Source organism: Bacidia gigantensis, assembly GCF_019456465.1.
Source record: "Bacidia gigantensis strain McMullin 20006 chromosome Unknown contig_304, whole genome shotgun sequence".
NCBI lineage: Eukaryota > Fungi > Ascomycota > Lecanoromycetes > Lecanorales > Ramalinaceae > Bacidia > Bacidia gigantensis.
This window is the reverse complement of record NW_025408609.1, coordinates 224,235-250,114: the sequence shown is the minus strand read 5'-3', so window position 1 is coordinate 250,114 and position 25,880 is coordinate 224,235. Positions and strand designations below refer to the sequence as shown.

Sequence of the window (25,880 nt, the reverse complement as noted above, 5' to 3'; positions counted from 1 at the left end):
CAATTGGGTGCGTGTGGGGCTGCAATAATTGTGCATAGGCGGTCTGAGCGAAGCATGAGGTCGCTATGAGAACATCAACGAGTGTACGTCAAGGCATAGGAGTATGGATTGGAACCTCATGCCTCAGGCGGATGATGAGACATTCGTGGTGTAGCCTGTATCTAAAAGTGATGGCATTCTGCTAGCTCAGGATCTTGGAACCAAGAATCGGATCGGGTTTTGAGATGCGGAGCCTTGTAATGCCACTGTCAAGTCCTGCAACATCTCCAGAATTGGGTAACACCGCAGCTCTTGTCAAATTCAATCCAACAGCATGGGCCTCGTCGACCGAAACAGCCTGTGATATCGTGAGAAACCCCCTATGAACATTGCGAGCGCAAATAATCATTACTCACGAGCTCTTCAAGTCTTCAAGTCACTGCCCTTCCCCATTCCCAGCTTCCTTCACCGTCTCGTCACTCGGCTCCCAAACCCTCCCTTTCCACGACAATCTTAACTCTTTCTCTACCTTCCCCCTTCCATCCCCACCATAACCAACATAAACCACACCGGTCCCCAAATCTCTTCCCACAACATCAGCCACAGCACTATTCCAAAGTACTTGTGCTATCCTCCCCTCCGCCATCGTCCCCCGTTCACCCTCATGCTCTTCAACTTGCACCCACATGACCCCTCTTCCTGCCTTCATCACCGCTTCTCTCACTCCAGCCGTCATCGCCCGTTTGGAGACTAGGATCCCCAATACCCTATCTCCTAGAAGCGCGGGCGCGTGCGCAATAGCGCCTTCTAGCTCCCGGATCCAGGATGGGGACGGGGATCGCGCGTGGGCTTTGCATTGGACGATCACTGGGATCTGATTTTTTGGCTGGATTCTGGGATTGTCTGAAACATCTGCGTCTCCATTGAGAGACGGGAAGGGGTGAGGGGTCTGGGTAGGTGGACACCAGTGCCCTAGTAGATCGATGCCACGGTCTGAGCGGCCACCTACGTGCGTGAGTGTAAATGCGAGATGGCGGAGGGTTTGAGCGACGAGATGTTCGTATGTTGTGCCAACTGAGGTGGTTGAGAGGTTAGGAGGAGCAAGGGCGGGAAGACGGCGATGTAGGAGACCTATAGCAGGAGAGAGGAAGTATGGAGACAGGAGATAGTGAGATAGGGGTAGGCGAGATGGAGGGAGGTGCATTTCATCATGGTATTGTTTGAAGGGCTCTGGAGGGGAGAGTCGTATACGTGTTCCGATATATGGTGCTCCAGAAGTATGAAAGCAAGAAATTACCGAGATAGGAAATCGACATAAACGTTGCTCTCTTAAGCATGATAGTTCAAAGAGCGGCCGCTAAAGCACGGCCGCTTGTCCCAAACAGGTCACTCTTGGCAACTCTAATTTCACCTCTACCACTATCAACCCTAACCGCATGTACTGATCGTAACGTCTCAAGATTGAATCACCAAGTTCTGAACGAGCTGGTGCAGCTTTGATGATGATTAATAATCTACGCGGAAGGTATACACTTTTGGACCACGATCAAGGAGACATAGAATGGGAGCTGCGTCACAAATTATGGTACCGCTGGCTGCCAGAGGTGGTAGGAGCAGATTAGTGTATGGGATCTCAACGGCGAAAATGCACCTAACCGTGAATACGTACAGTGTGCCGTCGAGGTTTCTATGATCTCTCGATTCTGTTTCAACGCCCCATTTACGCAGAATCCGAAGTCAGATCTAGAGCTCCCAACGTTTTAGGTTGCCATGCGTGCGTTCATTACGGCAAGCAGACTGATGATGGCTCATGAGAACGTGCGCACTTCTCATGACTGAAGATTAAAAGTCGTCCTGGTGTTCCGCAACGATGTGCCATGTTCCATGACCGCAAACAAACATACTATGGCTGGAGAAGTATCCTAAACATGCAAGGTACAGTTCTCATTCTCATTCTATCAATTGCTCCATATCTCCTACGAAGTTGCAAACCCATCTACAGTCCCACTTACCGCATCTGTCGGTATTGTCCTTGGCTTCCTGAACCCTACATCAAAAATAGGAATGCCGTGCTTGCAAACCGTCGCAACAAACCCCACCCAATTACCCCCATCTTTCGCGAGCTCCGCCAGGATCAATCTCAATCCTTCAGTCATATCCGCGAAGTCAACCTCTACAGGAAATAGACCTCTTCTCCGGCGGATGGACATTCGTGCATCCACACCCTTGACACGAGTATCTGCACCAATCAAGTCGTATGGCGGCCACCGGTCGTACATTGATTGACTAGACTCGGACTTCAATATGGTGACGTACAGGACCCGGAGTTGGTAGAGCATCTGTATCCAAACGAGGGACTCAGTTGTCGGTTGGAAGATGATCGTGATTTCTTCGTCATTGAATGGGCTTGGGCTGGTATTATTGCTGGTGTCACTAGACCCTTCGAGGGAGGGGAATGTGTCGTTAGAGACTGTAGGGTGAGCAAGGGTTTGGGGGGCGGTGGAGAGGTCCTGGATCAAATCATTGTTTGGTGTGCTTGCCGTTGGCTCCGGGGAAGTTGTGTTGCTCGCTGAGGAGGCCACCGTCCCGGCACCATTGGATACGATTTGGCCATATCGTCCAAAGCTGTTGCCTACCACCCAATCGTGCGCATGCCACTCGCCGGTGTTGCGATCCGATCGCTTGATTGAGAAGTCAAGGAGTTCGAGCGTTGCCCACGTGGCTTGCCTAGTGGTGAACATTGTGGGCGAGTTCGCAATCGGCTGAAAGCGCAGGCCAACGTTGTTGAACGTCTGTGAGCTAACATCGAATGGCTTTTGAATCAGTGTTATTTCTTTCAGCCGCCATAATTCATCGAGGATTGTGAGGTAAGTGTGTGCTAATTCTGCACACGGATATGAGGGTGAATACTGTCTCTCGGCCTCGATAGATATGTCGGGCTTCCGTCGGGGATCAAGTGGAATATACACGGGTAGCGAGCCGTCGTCGATCTTTGCCTCATAAAAGCCACTGCAATCATGTCCGTTAAGCCGAAGAATCCTAATGGTGCAAAGAGAGACTCTCACGTGGCATTTCCAATGAAGGGATCTACGGGCACTGCCTCAGTCACTGATGCATGCAATGCATACACCACCAAGAGCAACGATTTGAGTGAGAGCATGTCTACGCCCAGCGTACAGGACGATCACTACTGTGGAAATAACATGTACAGCAGACATTTTGAGGGCAATATATACCGTCCAATCTGATGTTTTGGACTGTCTTGACATGTTGCTTACCTTGCCGATAGCTACCAAGTAAGCTTCGCAGATTCAAGTAATTCATGTTGGCCAACCTTCAAGCCCCAAGATTGTCTTAGAAGCACGGGATTTCTATGCGCCCCACGCCCTCCCGTATGGGGGTGGGTCCGGAGGTGGGTCATTGTACAAAGCTTATCTTGACTACGCAGTTCACATCACGACTTCCCAATTTAGAACTAGAGGGTGTCTAGCGGCTCCTGCGCGTAAAGGGAAAATCCCGCCCACGGTGACACAGCCATTCCGTCCAGAGACAAGTGATTTATCATCAGTCGTGGAAGACAACGTGATACCAATCGCTATGCCGTTCATCAATCTCACGATATCTTGTAAGTCATCTCTTCGTTAGCTCTTCGACTCTCCCAAAACACCAACATGATGAAATTCCAATGCTGGCACCAGTCCGAGTACTCATTGATGCGGATTAGCTTATCGCGAGCTCAAGCTCTTCTACTCTGATATTTGCTTCACATATTTAAAAGTCCATCGCTTCAAGTTTTGGGAGAAATTTCTGACCTTGAAATCTAGATGACTTTCTGGCGCTCGTTGAATCGCTTGGCCGCTTCCAGCATTCAAGGTACTGGAGCTGAATCGACGGTATGTCAGATCACCAGTCTGAAAGCCGTCATGCAGAGACAAAGACCCATATGTGTGATGGTGAGTATCAGAGACACTCCTTCAGCAGATGAAGTGAGGGTAGGGATCGCACTAGAGGGGTACTAAAAATGGCCGGGGGACCTGTTCTTTCTTTGGCCAAATGATCTTATAGCTAACGACGTGCGTGAAGAAGCCAAGATATGCCTCCTTGAATACTCGTTCATTTGCCTTCTAAGCGTCCATACCTAGAATTCGTTGTCTGATCATTCAGCTTTGTTATGACACTCCGCGAATCTGCCGCACCCTGCGTCTTGAGAGCCATGCTTATGCGGATTCTTCTGTAAGTACATGGGGGTTTTTAGATCTTATGCAGCACGCCGTGATCGTACATACGACTCGCATTCGGAGGCACTTGTGGCTTCTCGCACTACAGGTTCTGCCTCAACACGCACAGGGTTGTTCAGATATTGTTGCAACGCACTCGTGGCAAGCCTAATGAAGGCTATTTGTGGGATCCTGCGATTGATGAAAATGCTGCGAAACTGGACTTCCAACTTCATCCATTTTCGGAGATTGCCTTTATTTGCCCAGGTATGCTTTGCGTAGATACCGGCAAGTCATCAACACTAGCAGCCTCCTTGCCCTCTACAACTTCGGCTACCTCTGTCTCGTCATTGGTATCCTTGTCATTTGGCTGAGAAGCAAAATCATGACCGTCTGGCCCATGTACCTTGACGCCCTTTTCCGAGTCGTGGTCTTTGTGATCCAAGTTATCGGAAGAGACTGGGCTGCTCGATCGACTAAGATCCTGACTCTTAGGGGTCTCGCTTCGCAAACCAAGCTTTTTAATGTTTGGCGGATCTAGCGGAGACAAAAGTGATGAATTATCGCGTTCGGCAGCACCAGTATCAGAAATATTGGCACCAGGTTTAGGCTGGGTGATGATCTTAGGCAGCTCACCTTCCTTGGTGGCAGCAGCGGATGGTGAGATAGCTACAGCGCTCCAGACCACCGAGAGCCGGTCAATTGCGCGGGTACCTTTGCGCGAAGAGCCCCTAAGCCCATCCATGGCATCCCAGTGAATGGAGAATACGCCGCTTGAAGGAGGATTAGTGGGGTCAAGAATCTGTGGTTGAGTTGCAGAAGACGTTGCTTCGGGCGGAGCCGTTGAGCGCTGTAGAGAATATTGAGACTCAAAGAAAGCATTGAACCAGACATGAGCTACAGATGTAACCATAGTGAGGCCGTACTTAGCTTTGTTGCGCCGCTCGATGTCAACATTGACGTCTGAAGTTGGAAGAATGATTGGGACTGTGGGCCGGAATAGAGCTGCCGCCGCACCGCTATCATTAGAGATTTCGACTTGATTGATGCTCGTGGATGAGGAAGTTGGTGACGACTCGTAGGGCATTGGTTCGCGTTTGGTTTGCTGCAACGGAGTAGAGTTTTCGCTTGTAGTAGGTGTGTCAAGGGAAGACTCAGTCTGGTCAGCAACTGGACCATCCATGAGAGTCCTCTCATGGCGAGTAAAGGTGTGGAAAGTCTTGATCACCTTCCCCTCTTCTACGAAACCTTCGATTGCGACTTTGACCCCGCTTCTGAGCCCCCAAACATGGACTTCGCGAATCTCAATCTTCCTTTCGACATAAGTATTTCCGTGTTTCGCCCACCAATCGACATATCCCACCCATCGGATTTGGCTGGGTATGCTGATGCCAGCACCAAAGCCACTTCGCATTCGTCTTTCTGTGAATCTCAACATCGCATCTTCAACGGACCAGCCTTCTTCGCTTATTAGATAGCTTGTTGCAATACTTCCACTTCTCCCTTTGCCAGCTTTGCAATGGACCACCACTACTCTTCCCTTTTCGGCATCTGGGCCTTTGAGCCAGTCGCGCATGCTTGCCATGATATTTGGTATGAGCGCAAAGGGTGGCGGATGATGATCAGGCCATGGATAATGTCGTATGCGGTTGTAGACTTCACTGTCGGGATAGCCTGTGCCTTCAGCACGAAATTCCCAGATCGACCACTTGTCCCCATGTTTGTAGTCCAAAAACTTGACTAGGGACTCTGTAGGATTTCTGTAGTATCGTTGGGGGTAGCTCGACGACGGGCCGGATGTAGCTATGACTAGACATTCACAGCATCAGGTTCAATGCTTGCGTGTGTGGCTGATGGACTTTTACTATTGTCTGTGACATAGCACAGGTCAAGGCCCGCTTCTGGATGACGTGCACGAGGTCCCGCGACAATCTGCCGCAATAAAGAGGCCTAGAGATCTCATTAACATAACCAAAAAGCTGATCAGCTGGTAAGGCGCACCATCAATCGGATGGTAAAGCTCGCTCCCGAGTTTCAAAGTTCAATGCCAAACTGAACCCTAGGCCATGGGTGATTAAGGGACTAGATGATCTGCCCTGCTTTGTCCGTACGGTCATTCAACATGCTTCATCTGCGCATTGCTGTTGCAAGGTTTCATATGTGTATCGAAGGATGAACACCAGTGGTGCCAACTGTTTATGATCTTTCAGGCTTAGCAATCCGCTTTCGTCGCGCCTTGGAAATTGGAATTCCATGTCATCGCGCATCAATTGGCGTCAAGATCGACAGCAGGGGTGCCATGTGGCCAATTCATAACTCTTGACCGCGCCCCTTGCATTGAATAATCTTTTATCTGGGCCCAAAAATGACCAAGTCATCGAGAAAGCCATTCGCTGTGCCTCTTGCCATGAGTACTGCTCCAGCGGATACTACGCAAAGCTCCAGTGCAAAACCCCAACCTTCACCACTCCCACATCGACGTTTGTCCGAGTCTGAAGACTGCAAGCCTGAGCAGGGCTCTGCGACTGACTCTCTGACAAGGATATTCCAGTGAAATCTGAAAGAAAGCCTGTTCCTAAACCCAGATTCCCCTCTCCGAAGCTTTGTTTGGAATGCCGCGATCTCTCTCACCCAGGCGCAAAGGACTTTTTTGCTAATGCAGACCCATCCTGCTGTCTGTCTCAAGCTGTAGAGACCGTGCTTTCGATTCTATATATAGCAACCAAGACTAATAACCATATACCTCCCACCCGTTCCGTGACTCTCGTGCTTCGGGCAATGGACGGCGTCGCATACACGACAGGAATCGAACTAGACAACGACCATAAGCAAATTCATTTCTCTTGTGACTACATTGCCAGCCGCAAGTCTGAGCTCAAAGCGCGAGAGATTATGGGTGTTTTGGTGCATGAAATGGTTCACGCATGGCAGTGGAACGGGCAGGATCAGGCGCCAGGAGGCCTGATAGAGGGGATCGCTGACTTCGTGCGATTGAAGGCTGGACTTGATCCCCCACACTGGAAAAGAGAACAGGCCGAGAAATGGGACCAAGGTTATCAGCACACTGCGTACTTCTTGGAATGGATCGAGACGAAGTACGGACAGGGTAGTGTCAGAAGGATCAATGATGGATTGAAAGATGCAAAGTATGACGAGGGCGACTTTTGGCGTGGCCTGTTTGAATCCAGCGTCAACGATTTATGGGAAAAGTATAAAGCATATTTGGAAGATACCCTGCCTGGAAAGCGGTCAGAGTCGGACCAAGAGAACATTGAGCCGAGTATGGAAGATACTAAATTTTGGAATCTCGTCCGAGAGCGAGAGGGAGGTGAAAAGAGTGTCGTTATGAAGGCGATTTGGCGAACGAACAGGCATAATCCTGAAGGTTCCGACCGTGAAATTGGTAGCATTGGTGAGCAATTAGACAGTCTCTGGTCAGAGTACTTGAAAGCCAGATTGGAAAGCTGAAAGGCAATTGAATCATCTACCGCTGGTTGCCATGTCAACTGAGGATAAGTCTAACTCTACTCTAATCAAGCCACTTTGAATTGTTTGACGCGTAGAATAATTGAGGGTCACCTGCGTCCATCTGGAAATAGACACGCGCCCCTAGAGGCTCGGAAAGTATGAACTTCGCGATCTACAATAGCAGCCACTCAAACACAGCCATGGAGTCGTGCTGGCCGGAGGTCGATGATAATCAGTAGTTTTCAAAATTACCTCCCTAAACGTCAATCTGCAGCTCGGCCCGAAGCGTATTCCACCTGCACGTCATATGCCAGTCTGGCGATTCCACGAACTAGAATCTGACTCCTCAAGTCGTGAATCTGGCAGACGTACTCGTCGAAGACTTTGAGTTTGTCAATCTCTTGCTTTTACCATGCTATCCTTAGGCGCGTGTACACTCTTGCATCGTCGAGATGAACAGACGACGAAATCTGCCCGGGGTGACAAGGGAGACCAAAGGTCTTGGCAGAAATCTTTCGATTAGCGCGGTAATATTGTAATATACTGCATTTCAATCGCGTGTGATGTTTATGCTCCACCAACCTTTGATTTTTCAGCCATGGCTTGATAGCTTTGTTGACGCAGCGTGACCCCAAGGTATGTCTGAACGCGACCGTTTACTTTCGTGTTTGCCCATGTAAATGCCTCCTTCATCAAGTTTTACAACTTTCAAACAGTAGCATTCTAACAAGGATGCTCAGCTCACTCCCAGCTGGCTTTCTCGCCCTGTTGCTCGCTTTGTACGCTTTTGTGCTCACAGTCTGCTTCTTAGGGATAGCAATTCTTCTCTTCGAATCTTGTCGAGACTACATATCTCTGCTGCTCGAATTCATCACCTATCTCTGCCAATTCTGGAGCATGGAGAATCTTGCAAATGAGGCGCATGCCTCTCTGAAGGCATCTCACACTCCTGTCGAAGAGAAATTGAGGCATCTCACCGCCCTCAAGCAAGAGATCAAACACCGCTCATGTCCCGACCGTGCCATACCTACCATCTTTGATGTCATACGTCTCTCTCTTGCGGTCCCTCACGTCGTGGACGCTGGATTCTCAATTTTGGGTCACCTCAATCGCCGCTTGACTCTCCAAAACCTTCCTTCCACGATTCATACCTACACCGTCAAACTCTTCCCTATACTTCACGACAGGCTTGGCGATCCAAGAGATCGGATTCGCGAGAGAGCGATCACGGCTTTTACTGACCTATATTCGGTCTCAGAGGAGGCCTCATCGGATGTTGAGCGCTTTGTTCGCGACACTGCCCTAACATCCAAACATCCCAGAGCCAAATTATCATCGATGCAATGGATCTTACAGGTAGGACTTATCTATCCAGACCCTAGCTGTGGACTTACGCGTCATAGACGCACAAGGAGAAGGGAATGCTCTTCCGAAGCTTTGTGCCAAATATTGTCAATTGCCTTGAGGACGCTGATGGACATGTTCGAAAGGCTGCTCAGGAAAGTGTCATCGAGCTCTTTACGTAACTACCCCTACGAGTCATGCATTTTGAATCACAGCTGACAGAATGACTAGTGACACTCCGCTGAAATCAAGGCAAGACCTACAGAAGAAAATGCGAGAACGTGATGTACGCAAAAGCATCGAAACCCACATACTCGTCGAACTTGAGATAGATGTAAGGCCACGAGAGGTCAATCGATTCGAGCAGCCTCCAACCCCCGTCTCTCCCCCCACTGGGACACCTCGAGTTGAATTTGCATCAAAGACACACCAAGATAGGCGCGTACCTGTCTCGCCTGGAGCCCAAAAAAGAAAGCTCGCCCCATCGAAGCTTTCTCAAACCACTAATGCAATTTCTGACGAGGTTCCACCACCAGAAGCCCAACCCATGTCAATCTCACAACAGGAGGCTGCTTCACTGACTCCAGTGTACATCGAGACGTCTCGAGACCTCGAAGAATTTTTCCGCGAAATGCAGCAGTGGTTTGAAGGTAAAGAAGCCGAATCCAACTGGCTCAAGCGAGAGAAAAGCATCGAGAAGCTTCGACGTCTAATTAAAGGCAACGCACCTCAGGAGTATACGACGCTTTTTATTGCTAATGTCAAATCTATGCTTGACGGCATTCTGAAAGCAGTCAACTCTCTTCGGACAACACTTTGCACAATTGGATGCCATCTTGTACAGGATCTCGCACGAGTCTGCGGACCAGCAATGGACGGTATGGTAGAAATACTCTTGCAGAATCTTGTTAAGCTCTGTGGAAATACCAAAAAAATTGCTGCCAATAAAGCCAATGACACAGTCACCGCTATTATGCAATACGTATCCTATCATAACCGCCTATTACAGCATATCCACATGGCTTCGCAGGACAAGAATGCACAGCCTAGGACATTTGCTTGTGGCTGGCTAAGAATTGTTCTTAGCAATCACTCCACCTTGAAGACCAACATTGAACACACCGGCGGTTTGGAACTAGTCGAGAAAAGTGTCAAAAATGGTCTCAATGACAGCAACCCAGGGGTTCGTGAAAGTATGCGACCAGTGTACTGGGTATTCGCGAAAATATGGTCGGAAAGATCTGAAGCTATCATGGCAGGTTTATCTCAAAGCCACCAAGACCTGCTAGTGAAGAACTCTGCAAATCCAAATCCGCAACAATCGACATCTACTGCTGCTGCTGCTGCTGCTGCTGCGGGACCAAAATCGACTTTCTCCAAAAGTGCAGGCGCTGCATCCACCCGACCTTCTATCAAGGAAACTATAGCGGCCCAAAAGAGAGCTAAAGCAGCTAACAGAGACCTTCCACCGCGTCCAGGATCGGCCGCTGAATCATCTGTGTCACCCATTAAACCTGCTCCACCAGCTAGGCCAGCCACGTCCATGTCTACAACTCGTCAGCCGTCATCTCATTCAATCGGCACACTTTCATCTGCACCAGTACGACCACGCCGTGGACTCCACACAGCCAAGGCGCCCACGGAAAGCCATGTCGACACTGAGATCCGCCGACATAAGGAACCTTCCTGGGAGGAACTTCCTCTAAGACCAAAGGCTGACACACCATTACCACCTATCGGCGCTGAGAGAGACGCGGAGATAAAAGCACAACATGATGCAATGTTAGCCTCCACGCGTAACACTGTCAAGGAAGAAGCCTCATCAACAAGATCTGCTATGCCGTCATCCCTGATGCATGATCCGGAAGAGGTATCTGACACGAGATCGAAAGCAGACAATGAGCTAGTAGCCAATACTAGCAACATACCGCCAAAGACCGCTGAGAAGTCGCTGAGAAAAGATCAGAATCAGCCCCATGAGGAATCTTCGTGGGAGGAGGCCGATAAGGCATTGCCATCTATTCATAGCAGCGTAGAGGTCAAACAACTAGACAAGCACTCTCCAGAGCGATCTCCAAAGCGCCCGGAAAGAATTTCGATGAGTCCTCGCAGTGTAGTCAGTCGGAAAGAAAATATGCAACCAAAGTCGCAAACTCCAAAATCCTTGAAGGTTTATGAGGATCCTTTCCCCAGTGGTTCCACGGTTGCTTCACCTATAGCAGACACATCGTCTAGACCACGAGCTCTTGGTGAACTACCTGTCAATGAACCTACAAACAAGCTTCGCCATACCGATGATAATAACTTTAAGCTCAATCGAGAAGAATACCAACACGGCGTGCCGGAGCATTACAATCTTGAGTGGAGAACGCTTCAAAAACGACAGCTCTCTAAAGTCAAGCACGAGTCAGATAAGATGGAAAATCCCATGCTGGCACAGAAGATCCTGAAGAGCGCCATTGTCCGCGTACAAGCACAATCTCTGGACATACACGGGTTCCGAAAGTTACAATCCGTCATCTACTTCGCACCCCGAGCTGTTTGGGAAGAAGGCTACAAGGTACAAGAAATAATGGTTCCATTGCTGGAACATCTCGAAACCGAAAACGACTCTGAAGATATTCTCGACGTGCAGAAGGAGATCGATCTGAAGACACAAATTCTCATCACCATTCGGATGCTCTACCAAGAATTCGAGCATGAGCTGAGCAGCCTCCACGTACAGATGTTATGCTCCCTGATAGCTGCACGGAGGTTCTACAACGATACCTCCCACATGGTGTCTGGCTTGCAGGATACATCGGAAATCCTCGCCGACCGAGTTCATCCAGCAGAAGCCGTGAACGCCATCGTCGACGTCATGCGAACAGAATTCGATCATCGCCTCAGGACCATGGGATGCTATGTCCTCGCCGGGCTTCTCCACCGCATCCATCTTCAGGGTATCGTCGCCGGTATGCTGGATTACGAAGGACTAGGATACATATTCTATCACACGATGAAGCATACGCACCCGGATGTCAGGCGGGCAGCAGTCGAATACGGCTTGGAGTTAGAGCATAATGTCAACCCCGACCAGTTCCGCTCCTTCATGAGTGGACTTACCGACGGGATGAAAGGACTGTTCGCTTATTATCAGGCGAGGCACCGCTTGGTGCATGTTACGTGAGGTGGAAGAGCTAAGGAAGAATGGAAGTAAAAGGCAGGTGGAGGGGCTTCGATAGGAATGTCAGGTTGCTGGGGCTTTTACGCCCATGTGCATCTGGTTCCTTGGGAGCTCGGCCTGGGCGGATTTCAGGAGCTGGGGCTTTACGCCCATTGTGCTTCTGGTCCGCTAGGTCGCTTGTTGCCTATTAATGCGCCTCCTTTCTACTGTGCTTATGCTGTTGCTGGGCTGCTGTCGTGCGTTTAAAGAGGGTAATGGGACGAAGCGAGCATCAATTATACTTTGTATTAGTAGTCAATGAAATCAAAAGTGAATGCTACATGTCGCATCGGACTGTTACTGTTATATGCAATTGCCTTGGAATTTGGTAAATAATTGCGTAAAAGGCGTAGATGCGCGTTGAAAGGTCTGAAAAGGGCGTGATCCAAGTAATCTTCAGGTTCAAAGCGCCGGCTCAACACTCACAGGCATATACATCAGGTACAAATCTGCGAAGAAACAGATTGAGAAAGCACAACTTATCATTCTTCGACCGTAGGTCTGGCAGTAAATTGCTATCTATCATCTGTATCGTCTAGCATCGAATAGGGGGAAATTCTATCATCTGGTTCAAAGTGTCCTACCTCCGACCGGAATCAACCCTTCATCTCCTGGTCCCCCGGCTCCTCTACCCCGTCAGCCTTCACCCCCTCGCCAGCATCGGCGGGGGCCTCCTTCATCTCTTCATCCTTGACATCCTCTCCTTTAACAGCAGCTTCTTCTTTCTTCTTCTTGGCCGCTGCTTCTTCCTCGGCTTTCTTCCTTGCCTCCAGCTCCGCTCGCTTTTTGGCCGCTTTCTCCTCTTCCGCTTTCTGCACAGCTTGCCGTTCCTCCTCGACCTTATCTTGATACCTGCCTACGATCGGACCCGCGATGAATTTGATCTCGTCGATCTTTGCCTGGTAGACGTTCTTGCTTGCATCGTCGCCTTCGTCATAGAGCCAGTCTTCAGACGCCTCGAGCTTTTCCTTGAGTTTTGTCTTTTCGTCTTCGGAAGCGAACTCGGAGTACACATCGTCAATCTTACCACGCATCTCATAGATGAATGACTCTAGCTCGTTTTTCTTATCTTCTGTGTCAGCGACAAGTTTATCTTCCATAAACATGGCTCCTTCTTTCTCGGCGGCTGCGTCTTTGGTCTGTTGGTCCAGGGAGGACGTTCCAGCAGATACAGGCAGTTCCCCTTTCTTCTGTTGCTTCTTAATCTTGCGGGTTTTGGGCTTAGGGGGTTCGGCACTGCCGTTGGCCTCTGTAGAGGTATCCATGGCCTGAGAATCCGTTAGCGGTGAACTCTCTTTCGATTTGTGGCCGAATATGTTTTTGGCGAAATTTTTGACCTTGGAGGTCGTCTTGGGAACAAATTGGTCTCTCGAATTATAAGATTCGCCGGGGTTACTTACATCGCCGTCTTTCTTTTCTTCCTTTTTATCGGCTTCCTCTTTCTTGGCATCTTTCTCTTCTGGTAAAGGTTCTTCTATCTCAACATCCTCAACCCAATAGCCTTGCTCGACATTCAGCACTCCGTGGAGGTTCAGCCGCGCTTTTAGCTTGCAAATCATGAAATCATCATCACCATTAGCCTTAACGTTTTTGACAGAGAAGCGCCCTATCCAGGGATTTGTTTTGCCGGGGAGCTGCTCAGGTTTGGCATATCTTGCCTCGAGGTTGAAGGGTTGTTTCCGATAGAATGTAAGGATCTTCGTTGATGGCATGACATTGCCTTTGTTGAAAACGGTAAGGCTCGTATCTTCATCGGGTATATCTGGTGACTGTTCCCATTGAAATTCGATAGGATAGTTGACGATGTCATGGACAGAAAAATCGCGAACGCGGAAGACAGGGGAGAGGATAGCACAGCTGAAGGCACATCCACGCGCTACAGCTTCGTCTTGGTTCAAGGTTGCAGAAAGAGGCTTGCCAAAAAACTTGCTGATGCGCTCCTTTAGGGCAGGTACTCGAGTACATCCTCCGACGATCTCGATTGAATCAATATCGTCGACTTTCAACTTTGCGTCTGCTAATGCTTGTTCCAGGGGGCCAGTAGCACGGTCAAGCAAAGGTTTGACAAGCTCTTCTAGCTCTGACCGCTTCAGTATACCAGAGACATCGACGTCATTCATTAGCGATTCAATGTTCATAGGAGCTTGCGCATTGGCGGACAAAATCTTCTTGAGCTTTTCCGCAGCCGTTGTGACGCGCACGACTGCTTTAGGGTTTGATAAGACGTCAATCTTGTACTTCTCCTTCCACTCTTTGGCAAAGTGTCGGACGAGAGCCTTATCAAAATCTCTACCGCCAAAATGCCTGTCGAACGCAGTACTCTTGACAGCTAACTCTCCCTTCTTGAACTCAACTATTGAGCAGGAATAAGTGCTGTGACCAATGTCGACGAAGGCGACTCGCTTCGGCTTTTCTTCACCTGTTGGCAGGTCAAGTTTTGGAATTCCGTAACCCAACGCAGTGGCGGTAGTATCATTGATCAAGCGTAAAAGTTTTAATCCAGAGATCTCTGCCGCATCCATTATACTTCTTCGCTGCACATCCGTAAACCAAGGTGGTACACTTATGACGATATCGCTGACGGGTAATTTTAGCTCGGCGGACGCTGTAGCCTTGACTTTGCTGAGGAACATCGAACACAGCTGTGTGGCTGTGAATTGCTGCTTTTCACCCATGTACATGACTTCCGCCCCAACTTGGCCTTTGAGATCGACCAGTGGGGCAGAGACAAACTCGCGCTCAATCTGTACATCTGGGTCATTAATGGACCGGCCAGCGAGCCGTTTGAGAGAGGAGACAGTGTTCTTGAGATTTGAGATTTCTTGCGTTTTGGCAGCCTCGCCTAGATAGCGGGACTTGGGGCCGAAGCCGACAAGAGTACTGGCGAAAATTAGCAAGAAAGGTCTGCACGACGGGATACTGACTTACGGTGTGGCTCGATTGGAGACCTCATTAGTTATCTACGTGTGTTTGTTAGCAAGTTCGGTATATTAGAGCTTTAAAGATTGCACATACCACATCGACACCCCGATTTCTAGCAACGGCGATGACCGTATTGAGCGTACCAAAATCAACACCAACAACGCTCATTTTGGCAAGCTAGGCAAATTTCCTTAGAGGGCGCCCAGAGTCTCGTCGGATTCTGTTAGGCCGTTATACCTGAAGAGAGTCAGGATTGAAAGCAGTGTTTCATGTCCTAGACGTGCTGGGGCTAGCAGGATCAGGATGCGGTGTCTGAAAGAGATCGAACAAATTGGAACTTTCTGGTTCACTCAAGAAAATACCTAGTTCTCGATGCCAAGACATTGGTCGGCTCGTCAGCCTTCCCTCACCTCCAGCGGAATCTTTCCGATCGTTATTTCTACATCGATTTTGAACCCCTAAGACCTTACTCCATAGACCTCACCCAATTCGAGGGCAGACCAAACCGTTCAGAAGGCTGACTCTTGAATATCTCGTATGTGGATGACCAGCTCTCATCTCATCTGCAGACTCGTGACAAGACCAAGCACGAACGCCAGACAGACAGCTTCTTTTCAGTCTCACACAATGAAACGACGTGATGATAAATGGTAAGTATTTTCAGCGTCTGAGAAGTGCAGACTCTAGCATACAACTCCAAGAACTTGGTTCTATCTTCTCATATTATCTCATGGGGTTATTATTGCTACCGATTTCCTGGTGCAATTACTTCGTTGGCTGGCGTGGTGTGTATATATGTTTTGGACCTTAGAATGTCAGTTTGGGAAGTTCCCTGAGACTCCTAACAAGACCTTCCCCAAAAATAACGCCGAGGCGGAGAAGGCGCCCTGAAGCCCTTGTATGAAATAAACACTACCAACGCCAGCCAGAGGGATAGGACCGATTTCTTGAAGTTACCCCGGTTGTCGATACTGATATTTTTTTTTATTGAAGCTAAGAGTATTCCAATCCCTAGCCAGCCCCACTGAGTTTCGATAAGTTCATGGCGTATTGGAGATTATGATTCTTTCTGTCTAGAAAAACTCGCACGCGTCATCGTTCGCAGCTGTCTTCCAGCATAATTTCCAGGAGACGCAGGCTTTGCATTGACATGTCATGGCAGTAAAGTAATAGAGAGCGTATCTTATCATTGGGTTGAATAAGTCCTCCGTCGCATAACAACTACATCAAAATTCAATTCGTTAGTGTTGGTTCCTTGATACTGTATGGCCCCTGTAATTCCCTGTATTTCTTCATGGCATTTCGCAATCGCCCCCACCCCACAGGCCCCTCAAAATCCTGTCTCTTCCAACTTTTGCCTCAACATGAAGTGCAGAGGTGCGATGTGCTCTAGGGCAAGGTATCCAATTGCCCACATATGCTCATAGCCTGACAGCCAAGTCAAGATTGGTGCTCTCTTTAGTATGTTACCTGGGTCTAAGCTGTGAAAAGGACATGCACGGCAACGGTAAGGTATGATATACGGTTAAGAATCCTTCGGGGTTGCCTTTGCGTATTTGAGTTGCGTTTCCCCTAACATCTCTTCTAATGCTTAGTCACTGATATGCATCCATGGCGCACGCCAACAGTTCGCCCTTCTCGTGCCTCGATCGAGACTGTCTCAACCAAAGAACTTGAATGTATATATTTCTATTGCTCGCGTACACGCAGACTCCGAGGCTGTGCTTTCCCGAGGCTCGAGAGTAGCCGCGAACATGTTTAAAACCTTCGTCCTAACCAATTTATCCACTTTCATGACCGTCTCTATACCTGCCTATCTCTACTCCAGCTTTTGTAATCCACTCTCTAGCTTGCCCTTTGTTCTGCTCAATTACTTGCGATGCTCTCAGCCGGACTCGCCTCCGCTTCTCGACCACATGATCGTATGATCCTTCCAGAACTTTGCCTAGTGCATCGAACTCTGTCTCCTTGTTCTTTTGTACGTACACTGCGTCCTCTCCTAGGTAGCTGTACGCCCGCAGGATGTTTTCGTCTACAACGAGTGGTGTACCGGCAATTAGTGAGCATGCAATTGAAGAGGAGGCCTTCATCCATCTGTACTTATCGCTACTGAATGCTGGTAGTAGAGCTGACTGTTGAGAAAGAAGATTGTAGAAATCGTGGTAATTCAAATTTTCGTGGATGAAGATGTTCTGTCTCAATCTTTCTGGTATCTTTGGTCGTTCCTCACCATGGCCGATCAGATGCAGGTGAACAGGAGAATGCTCTATTGGATACGGTGGCTCTGGCTTCTGCATAGTATCTTCCAGTGGCGCGGGGGTGGAATCGTTCATTTGCTTTGCTTTGTCATTGATAAAGCGCTCCAAGTGTGCAAAAGTAACCTCAAAATTCCGTCTTTCGGGATCGAAGATGCCTTGTATGGCGAATGAGTTGTTCATATGAATGCCATCATCTTGATCTTCGACGATGGCTGGTAACGGTGGCAGCCTCACTGGAAAAATTGGAGGAAATGTCCTCACTGATCTTGGTACCTTGTGTGCCCCCCTCCTAGGCCATGTTCTCATCCCTTTCTCTTCTAGCGTTCTTGCGACAGCGGGCGAGAGTACAATGAAGTCAAGCAGCCCTTTTTGCGCCCAGGGTTTGAGAATCTCGTCCAAGTCGGGGTCTGGTCCATCCCAGCGAGCGGTCTCGTGTACAACACAATAGATGAATGTTTTGCCCTCTTCGAGGAGCCTTCTCAAGCGCGATGCAAGCCTCAAAGGATCACTATAACAAGTTATTAATATCAATATGCTTGGGTGATAGCCTATGTCATCTCTTTGAAGAGCCTCCCATGCTTGCCATTCTGGGGGCTCTTGCCACAATTCAAACTCCGCGACTATCCCTTGGATGTCATAACGAGGCTCTTCCTTATAAAAGTGCAATCTAGCTTCTGGTTTAGATCCAAAGCTGTGGACGAGAGCAGCGAAGACTTCTTCGTGTACTCCATTTGTCTCGATTAACGCGACATCTAAAGGACTGGATTGGGGGTAGCTTGGAGGTGGGCGGTCCTTGATGGCATTATTCCCCGATGCTTTGCTGATCGGTGTGGTTGAGTTCTTTGGGTCGACTGCAAGCGTCACTGTCGTCGTGGTAGAGTATGAGGATCCAGGAAACCCATGCGTGTAGGCGTTTGATGAGGATGTTGGCGGGGGCAAGTTGAGTGTTCGTCTCAACGTTGTGCTACTGAAATTTGTCCTCAGCAATAGGATCGTAAATGAGACGACTATACTTGTCGCAATCAAAGACGTGAGAGTACGCAGCATTGCACGCGGTCCTCAAGTAAGTCAGTCCCAACACCAAGCTTTCGTGTGCATTGAAATATGTAAGGATTTTGAAGCTAGCAGATTGTACCGAGAGGTAAGAAACAAACGCTTGAGGTGGCTTCGGCTCATCTGGACCTTAAATCTAATGCTCACAAAGGGGGTTGATCGTCTTCACTTGCGTCACGATTGATGGGTTGCGCGAGAAGCATTTTTATACCTTTAGTAGAAGTGAAGATAAGGTAGGGATTAAGGTATTCTGTTCAGGCTCTGAAAAATAAAGCGGTAGTCAAAGGCGAGATAGTAGGAAGTTAACGAAATGATTAAAGTTTCAGAAGAAATGATCGAAGATGTTTGCCTACGTACTTCTTACAGTAGCGATCTCTCCACAAACAAGGGTATCATAATCAAGCAGCAAAAAAATGATCATCGTCATCATCTGTAACCAGTTGATAAGGTTCAAATTATCTCCGAAGCGATGAGGACTCTCTAGTTCTTCCCCTTCCTAGCTCAGATCTAGGAACAGTCTCTTTCCACTATGGTAGTCTTTGTTCCACGGCCCATCGAGGCTGCCAACACTCTTTCTGTCAGATAAGTCAATCGGTGGAATGAACGAATGCGGCGCTCCTATCCTGGCATGGCTTTCGAAGGGTGAAGCGATTGTTGGTGCAGTGGCAAGCTTCTGTGCAGGAGAGGGAATGATCGGGATAGGGGAAGGCTCACGACCAAGACGGGGCATGCTTCTGCGTGCGAGAGTCTTTGGTGACGATGAAGATAGCGGATCTTGTCTCAAGACGGGAGAAGATTGATTATGTTCCTCGGGTGGATTCTGAGGTGGGAACTTGGCGGACGCGACATGAGTCGCGGAGGCGTGTTGTGAAGTAGGAGGCGTCGGCGGCCGTGCGCGGACTTGCATGCTGATCGGACGGCGTAGTCTGCGTCCTGAAGCAGCATCAATAGAGGGGGCCCTTTTCGTAGTGGTGGGGGCGGAGAAGGAGGGTGGAGTGCAATGTTTGAGGACTGTGCAACAGTACTTGGAGCTGGGATGGCGCCGGTCATTAAGGGATATGGAGACTGCTCCGATTGCTCAACGGCGGGCGAAGATGGTGTGATAGGGGTCGGTCTGAAGGAAGCTCGACTGGCTTCATTAGCGCTAGGAATTGGAGGCAGAGAAGACGTAGGTGGAGGATGTGGCGAAGGAGAATGGCTCGGCAACGGTATTGGAGAGATACCCCGTGCATAGTTCAGGGATGAGTAACGCTTCGAGAAATACGCTTCACTTCCGGAGGACGAAGGAGGGTTATTTGAATCAGATGATTTTGGTGGTGTCGACAGCCTATCGGTATCTGAGGTGGTGGAGGACACTCGTTTTGACATCCGCGAGGCTGATCTTGAGCGAAATTGCGTCGACGGAGATTTTCTGGAGCGCCCAATTTCGAGTCGTTCGCTAGAAGGCGAAGTGGTACGATCTTGCTGCGCCGCCACAGGTGATGCTCGCACGTGTTCCAGCGCCGACGAGGCGCCGACCGCTACCGAGTATCGCTTGGAGAATGTGGGAACACTGAAGTTTGGAGTTGCTGGCGAGGCAGCTCGAATGGCTGTTGGCGTGGCCGTGCTTGAGCAAGAAGGTGAAGAGGGGGTCGGCGTTGCTTGAGATAGGTTTCGATCATCCTCGCGAAGATTTTTCTGGTCACTTGGGCCAATGGAGGAGATGGCTGAGTTTTTCCGGGACGACACAGCACGGGCTTCAAGGTTTTGATCGAATCGTTCCAAAACGGGGGAACGCTCCGCGGAGGAGCATCGAGATGTGGATGCAGTCTTTGCATCAACGGAGGCATAGGATTGGCGCGGAGACTCTCTAAGCTTGTCGAGATGAATCTGATCAATTGAAGCTGTCGTGTCTGACATATACCGAGAATTCGTAGAGTCTTGGGTTGCAAGTGAGTATCTCTTGATCGAAGAACCCAATCCTCTAGGAACCTGCGACCGTCTTCTGTCGTCATTTGACTCATCTGAAGTCATGCTAGGAAGAGGGTCCTTGGTAAATTTGTGGGGCTCTCGCTTTACAAGATATCTTTGACTTGGAATTCGGCGAAGGTCCGGAAAGGATGGATCTAGGCGCTCATCCTCAACCCCGTCAGTACCAAAAACGTCTGGCTTGTACTCCTTGCCACCTGAAGCCTCTATCTCCTTTCTGACGGCCACGAGCCATGCATTCATAGCTGCTGGGGAGGTCAGAACAAGCAAGATTGTAGACGCCGACCGCTTGATTTCAGATTTGAGATTCGCTTTTCGAAGAAGTTCTTTCGAAATCTCAGGATTTATAGATCCGTCGTCCCCTGATATCTGCGATATTTGCAACACGAAAGGACACCCCGCGATTGCATCAGTCACGAAAGCTGCGGACTCCCTGCCGAGCGGCAGAATCTTCTCTGGTAACCGATCATGACATCCACGACCAGCATACTGTAGAAGATAGCCTTCCGTCACAAGAACGAATGTTCTGTCCGTCCAATCACGACTATTCGACAAATCCAGCGCTGATACCTTCTTGAGCTTCTTTTCTTTCTGCTTCTTACCCCTATTCAAGCTGTCTGGGGAAGGGGTATGCTTTGTATTTGCGATCTGCCTTTCAAGATTAAGCCGTACAATTGTATCTGCTGCCATCGTAGGAGCACGCAATTCAGCGTGTTTGACAGACTGCGGGTATGCCTGAAACAGCGGCGGAGGCTCCCAGGTCACGGCCTTTTGTTTCGCAAAAGACTCTTTGGTCTCCAAGGCGCGCTTCGAGGCTCGATGACGGAGGTTATCCTTTTGTGCTTCTTGGACCGGCTGAGGATCGGATGGTGGCACGAAAGCACGATGATTGTTACTTGACGGTTCGCTGTCTACTCTTTGTGGGTCTTGCCGATTCTCATCTCCTTCCACTTGTGTATCCAATTTAGATGGCTCTGCGAAGTCGAAATTTGGGTTTTTATGTCGGTTGAATAGACCGAACATGCCTAAGCGCGAGGACCGTCTTTTGATACCGTCCTCGGCGACACTAGCAGCCTGACGACTCGATCTTCTTTTGGCTTTCTCATTCTTCACGCTGTCTGTATGCTTGAGTGCCTGAGAGTTGGAGCTCGTGGAATACATGTGACTGTGAAAAGACTGCAATGGGTTTAACGGCGGTAGGGCGGTCGCCTCGGTCTCTTCTGGCTGTCCGATCGCCATGGCCATAAGTGCAACAATTGCTCTTTACATGCGAATTGCCTTCAGACTTCCCCTCATGCCCGTCAATTGCTCATGTCGATTGTGCAAGGCGCGTCGGGCGAAGTCACAGGAGTAATCGGCGCGTCGGGCCTGAAATTGTTGATCGCGGACAGATGACGTACGGCTGCACGATTTGGAATCCAAAGAAAGGCTTAATAGTACAGGAAACGCCCACACCGCGACGTGGCAAACAGGGTCAAGAGGCGACGAGTCTCGCGATGAAGATTATGAGATCGTGATGATAGCGCGGAATGCTGGATGATGAAACGGGTGGTGTGAGATGAAGGCAAGGAGAGTCGGTATTGCCGGAGAATGTTATAACAGAATAGAATCAAATAAAGGAGTGGAGTGTCACTCGACAGTGGGGTGAAGGAAGGGGGCTGCTTATGGTAATTGCGGCGCTCTTTGCGGCGGTCATCTTACCGTCACTGGTGTTGCATCAATCTCCCCAGCTTCGAGTGTGCAGGGCCAGAACGATTATTGCATGCAGGGGAGGCGATGATGGGCGTTCGGGAAATGGCGGCCGGGGAAGAGTTGCCGCCTTCGTCGGTGCCAGCCCTAACGATCCATAGTCCACGGGCTGGTAAATGGTAATACGGCACGTTCAACAACAGACAACAGGTAGCATTCACGATGATTGCTTAGATTACTACGTAGGCACTTACTACTCCGTACTATCAACATTATTGATATTATTATTAGATCCAGTGGCAGGTTCTGATCGTTGGAAGCTTTTTGCGGCAGGCTTTAGGGGCTGGTGCGGGCAAGTCTTAGAGAGGATCGGGAGATCATACTACTCTACTCGTAACCTTCTGTACGTCCGTCAAGCCCCTGAATCTACGCGGGATCTTCTGTTTAGCAGGATCCAGGAGAGCGGTCGAGAGCGGACCATGCACAGACCAACTGATTGCGGATGGATCTGATTACGTTGTGACTGAATGGACTATACATACAAATGTTCTTCCTATTGTCAAAGATCGTCGTCACTCAGTCTCAACTTCTGCAAGCTCCATCTCCTCGTCCTGAGAGAACTCGCTAGGACTCTCTCGGTCCCTCCTTGATTGGCTCTCTCTCCAAACAACCACCCTCCGCTCTATCTGCAGCACGGCTGTCAACAGCGTTTCCACTCTCACCGCTACTAAATCTGCTGCTGCTTCGTGAAAAGCCCGAGCCCGAGCATCCAAGTCCTCGAGGCAGCGATAGCGCTTATACGTCGCTCCCACCATTTTCGCTCCAATGTCCATTCTCCCGTCACCGTCCGTTTGATGCACTTCAAGTGACCTGATAATTTCGCTCAGTCGCCGCCGCTCAGAGTCTCGCTCGTGCTCGGCTTGCGCCTCAAGCCCATTTGCTCGAGACTCTGAAGGGTCTCGACGTCCCAACGGAAACATTTTCAGCAATTGCTCAGGTAAAGCTCGGGGCTTTCTTTCTGCACGCGCTTCATCGACCCACATGCGCTCACACCAGTCAAGGTATTCGTCTGCTTGATCTCCATTCATATTCATGACACTTTCTTCCGTGATCTGGATCGCAGAGCCGAGCGGAATATTCTGCTCGTCCATGAGCCGGAGCTCATGCTTTTTCGTTGCTGCAAGCCAGATATCCCAATTCAGTCGCAGTATAGTTGGATCCTGTAGTGATGTGGCATGTTGAGCATCCGATAGGAATGGGTAGTACAGCTTGACTGCTATAACGAGCAGGCTAATGAGGCCCATTTCCGGCAAGCCAGATATTCTTTGCCGTCCTAGTGGTGAAGGCGATGCGAAATCCATGGAGACGATTTTGGAGATCCTCCAAGCAGCCTGGTATACGTGAATTGGAAGCGCAAGTTTCTGGACATATTTGAAGAGCATCAACGGCGCATTCAATGGAGGAATATCGAGATCGAAGCGATGTCGAAACAGCAAGGTGAGACCGTGGATAGCCACCCTGAGCTGATCAGGGCCGAGTGGGGAAGTGGTGTCCAAGGCTTTGATAAATTCGGGGGGTAACTTGGATCTCAAGGCCTGCGGAATGAAGCGGATCGCTCGGACGAAGCAAATATCTTCCCTGAGGGCATACCGATACAGTTCTCCCATGCTGACCGGTAGTCGAAGAAGCGTAGCTGCAATATAGCACAATGCCAATGTTTCGACCAACGCTGGTGGATACTTGCTCTTCCATTTAGCCATGTCTTGGCTTGGGGCTTCGTCTTCCTCTTCCGTCGTGGACTGCGAACTGAATATAATGTCTCCGTTGCTGTTTCCTTCATCGATTCTGTCTCTTACCAACTGCAAGCGTAGGCCCCACAAATTCTTCACAACATCCTCCAATTCTGATGGTAGGCTGAAGGAGTGCGCGAGATCGCGAGATTGTTTCCAAAGAACAAGCTGGAAGCCTTGGAGATAGGCTAGAAGCGCTTTAGTACCTCTGTAGACTATTATGGGAGAGATTAGTTCGTCATATTGATGGGGTAAAATTCTATAAATCTACTTTGGGGGTCTTTTCTTGTGGCTGCTTCTTCAGCCGAGTTTTCTCTCCACCTTGGGACCCAAATACATCTTCGCCAGCTTCTGTTTGTTGAACATCCTGCGACTGTCATCCGGTCGATCCATCGAATGAGAAATGTTCAAGGACCCACGTAATGTTCATGACCTTCTTTGCAGATTAAGTGACCGTCACCCCAGCGAAAATGACGTTCTTTACAGCCGCTGTCCCCACAAGCTTCTTCACGTCTGAAATATTCTCCCTGGGACGAGGGCATCTCATTTTGGGTCGAAAGCTAAGGAATAGCGATGTCGCAACATTAGTGGTGACGATGCGATGTCCAGTGTGACATGGGGTTTTAAGGTTGCAACACGCATGAACAACGCAAAGAAGGTTTACGGAACGAAGGGTTGGCATTTCTATATCACTACCGATATATTGATTTCACGAGCCCCTTTTTCTACCATAAACTTGTGTTGATCTTATGCAAAAGATCCGTTGAACCTGCAGAAACTCACGACCAACCTAGATTTAGAGTGCGTAACCTGTTCCCTGGATTGTTCTGCTGATGTTCTATGCAGCCAGCATTAAAAGTTCTCCCCATCAATCCTCCCATAGAGAGACACGCGCTCTTGAGGATACTAAGAATGTGATGACTGGTGCATTTCTAGGATCTCGGTGCTTCTTTGGCGTCGATACAAGCCTCTTCCCCCATTGCCGAAAGGATGATAACAACTCATAAAGGTTAGTTCCCACCTCCATATTTTTTTGACTCGACTCACCCGTATCCTTTTTCTTCGAATCTTCCTCGGGGTACAGGGTGTTTAGCTTTTCGCGGGGTCCCTCTTTATTTTTAGGATCACTACTAGGTTCAGGTATCTTGATATCATCCTTCGTGTCTCCGCCATCGGTCATCAAGGAAAGGTAGCCGTCATCAGAAATATCGATCTTCCGGTTGAAAAAATGAGTCTCACATCTTTTCAACATGTGGGGTTTGGCATAGAACCTACCAACGGATACTCCTTGCGGCTCACATTTGGCACATCCATATTGTGAGTAGAAGGGCACAACTCTTCCAGCTTCTTGTTGGTGAATATATCATAAGCAGTCAAATGGACTTTAGCGTGGCCGTGCTTGCCAGTCTTCGACGTAGACATGTTGTCTATTTTGCAGGGGCGACCCTTGATGACGACGAATCCATTTTTACGGAGCGCGGAGCACTGCATAGGAAACGTAGCTGACGCGCCTGCGTCAGCAGACTCAAAAGTAACGTCATGCTGGCGCAGAGATGTATCAGCCAAGTGAATATTCAAGAGATCTCCACAGGACAGGAAAGCAGTGCGGGGAAGACGAGGACTGTACCTGTTCATCGTCCGCCATGATCGCAGATTCAGATTGTAGAAAGAGGTGCTTTAGGTCGGACCTTCGACTGTGCAAAAAGGGTGACAAGAAAGAGCGGTCAGATCTGAGCAATGTCAAGATCTTTGGGAGGAAGAAGAAGAGGAAGGATTTTTGCGGTGCGTCGTTTGGGCGGGGCTTGCGCTAGAACCTTTGGAAAAGGACGTCCTATGATTGGTCAGACCCGAGTCTTTGCTGACTCTCGGATCCACACGGGGTACTCGTGAGTCAAATGAAAATATGCACTCGAGACATATTGAAGGCTTGACACGAGTATCATGGACTTTCAGTCTCACTATTAGTACCTTGCTTTGCAGATCCTTC

The 25,880-nt window shown here is 49.2% G+C and overlaps 8 protein-coding genes across 8 annotated transcripts; 2 read left to right on the top strand and 6 right to left on the bottom strand.

Moving 5' to 3' along the window:
• Positions 1–415: 415 nt before the first annotated feature.
• KY384_008699 (uncharacterized protein) lies at positions 416–4,194 on the bottom strand (the record flags this gene model as incomplete). Its single annotated transcript, XM_044817187.1, has 4 exons — positions 416–1,110; positions 1,992–2,026; positions 2,074–2,988; positions 4,118–4,194. 4 exons carry the CDS (start codon positions 4,192–4,194, stop codon positions 416–418), a joined length of 1,722 nt encoding a protein of 573 aa, XP_044665782.1.
• A 234-nt stretch (positions 4,195–4,428) lies between these two features.
• Positions 4,429–6,200, bottom strand: KY384_008698 (uncharacterized protein; the record flags this gene model as incomplete). Its single annotated transcript, XM_044817186.1, has 3 exons — positions 4,429–6,005; positions 6,056–6,146; positions 6,198–6,200. The coding sequence occupies 3 exons, from the start codon at positions 6,198–6,200 to the stop codon at positions 4,429–4,431; spliced, it is 1,671 nt and encodes a 556-aa protein (XP_044665781.1).
• A 774-nt stretch (positions 6,201–6,974) lies between these two features.
• On the top strand, positions 6,975–7,664 carry KY384_008697 (uncharacterized protein; the record flags this gene model as incomplete). The annotated part of the gene is made up of 1 exon (XM_044817185.1): positions 6,975–7,664. One exon carries the CDS (start codon positions 6,975–6,977, stop codon positions 7,662–7,664), a length of 690 nt encoding a protein of 229 aa, XP_044665780.1.
• An 897-nt stretch (positions 7,665–8,561) lies between these two features.
• Positions 8,562–12,177, top strand: KY384_008696 (uncharacterized protein; the record flags this gene model as incomplete). The annotated part of the gene is made up of 3 exons (XM_044817184.1): positions 8,562–9,020; positions 9,068–9,186; positions 9,231–12,177. The coding sequence occupies 3 exons, from the start codon at positions 8,562–8,564 to the stop codon at positions 12,175–12,177; spliced, it is 3,525 nt and encodes a 1,174-aa protein (XP_044665779.1).
• A 632-nt stretch (positions 12,178–12,809) lies between these two features.
• On the bottom strand, positions 12,810–15,303 carry HSP88 (Heat shock protein hsp88; the record flags this gene model as incomplete). Its single annotated transcript, XM_044817183.1, has 3 exons — positions 12,810–15,093; positions 15,142–15,173; positions 15,229–15,303. 3 exons carry the CDS (start codon positions 15,301–15,303, stop codon positions 12,810–12,812), a joined length of 2,391 nt encoding a protein of 796 aa, XP_044665778.1.
• A 1,613-nt stretch (positions 15,304–16,916) lies between these two features.
• Positions 16,917–18,649, bottom strand: KY384_008694 (uncharacterized protein; the record flags this gene model as incomplete). Its single annotated transcript, XM_044817182.1, has 2 exons — positions 16,917–18,357; positions 18,594–18,649. 2 exons carry the CDS (start codon positions 18,647–18,649, stop codon positions 16,917–16,919), a joined length of 1,497 nt encoding a protein of 498 aa, XP_044665777.1.
• Positions 18,650–19,226: 577 nt separating this feature from the next.
• On the bottom strand, positions 19,227–21,653 carry KY384_008693 (uncharacterized protein; the record flags this gene model as incomplete). The annotated part of the gene is made up of 1 exon (XM_044817181.1): positions 19,227–21,653. One exon carries the CDS (start codon positions 21,651–21,653, stop codon positions 19,227–19,229), a length of 2,427 nt encoding a protein of 808 aa, XP_044665776.1.
• A 1,022-nt stretch (positions 21,654–22,675) lies between these two features.
• On the bottom strand, positions 22,676–25,315 carry KY384_008692 (uncharacterized protein; the record flags this gene model as incomplete). The annotated part of the gene is made up of 3 exons (XM_044817180.1): positions 22,676–24,081; positions 24,941–25,106; positions 25,169–25,315. 3 exons carry the CDS (start codon positions 25,313–25,315, stop codon positions 22,676–22,678), a joined length of 1,719 nt encoding a protein of 572 aa, XP_044665775.1.
• Between the last annotated feature and the right edge of the window lie 565 nt (positions 25,316–25,880).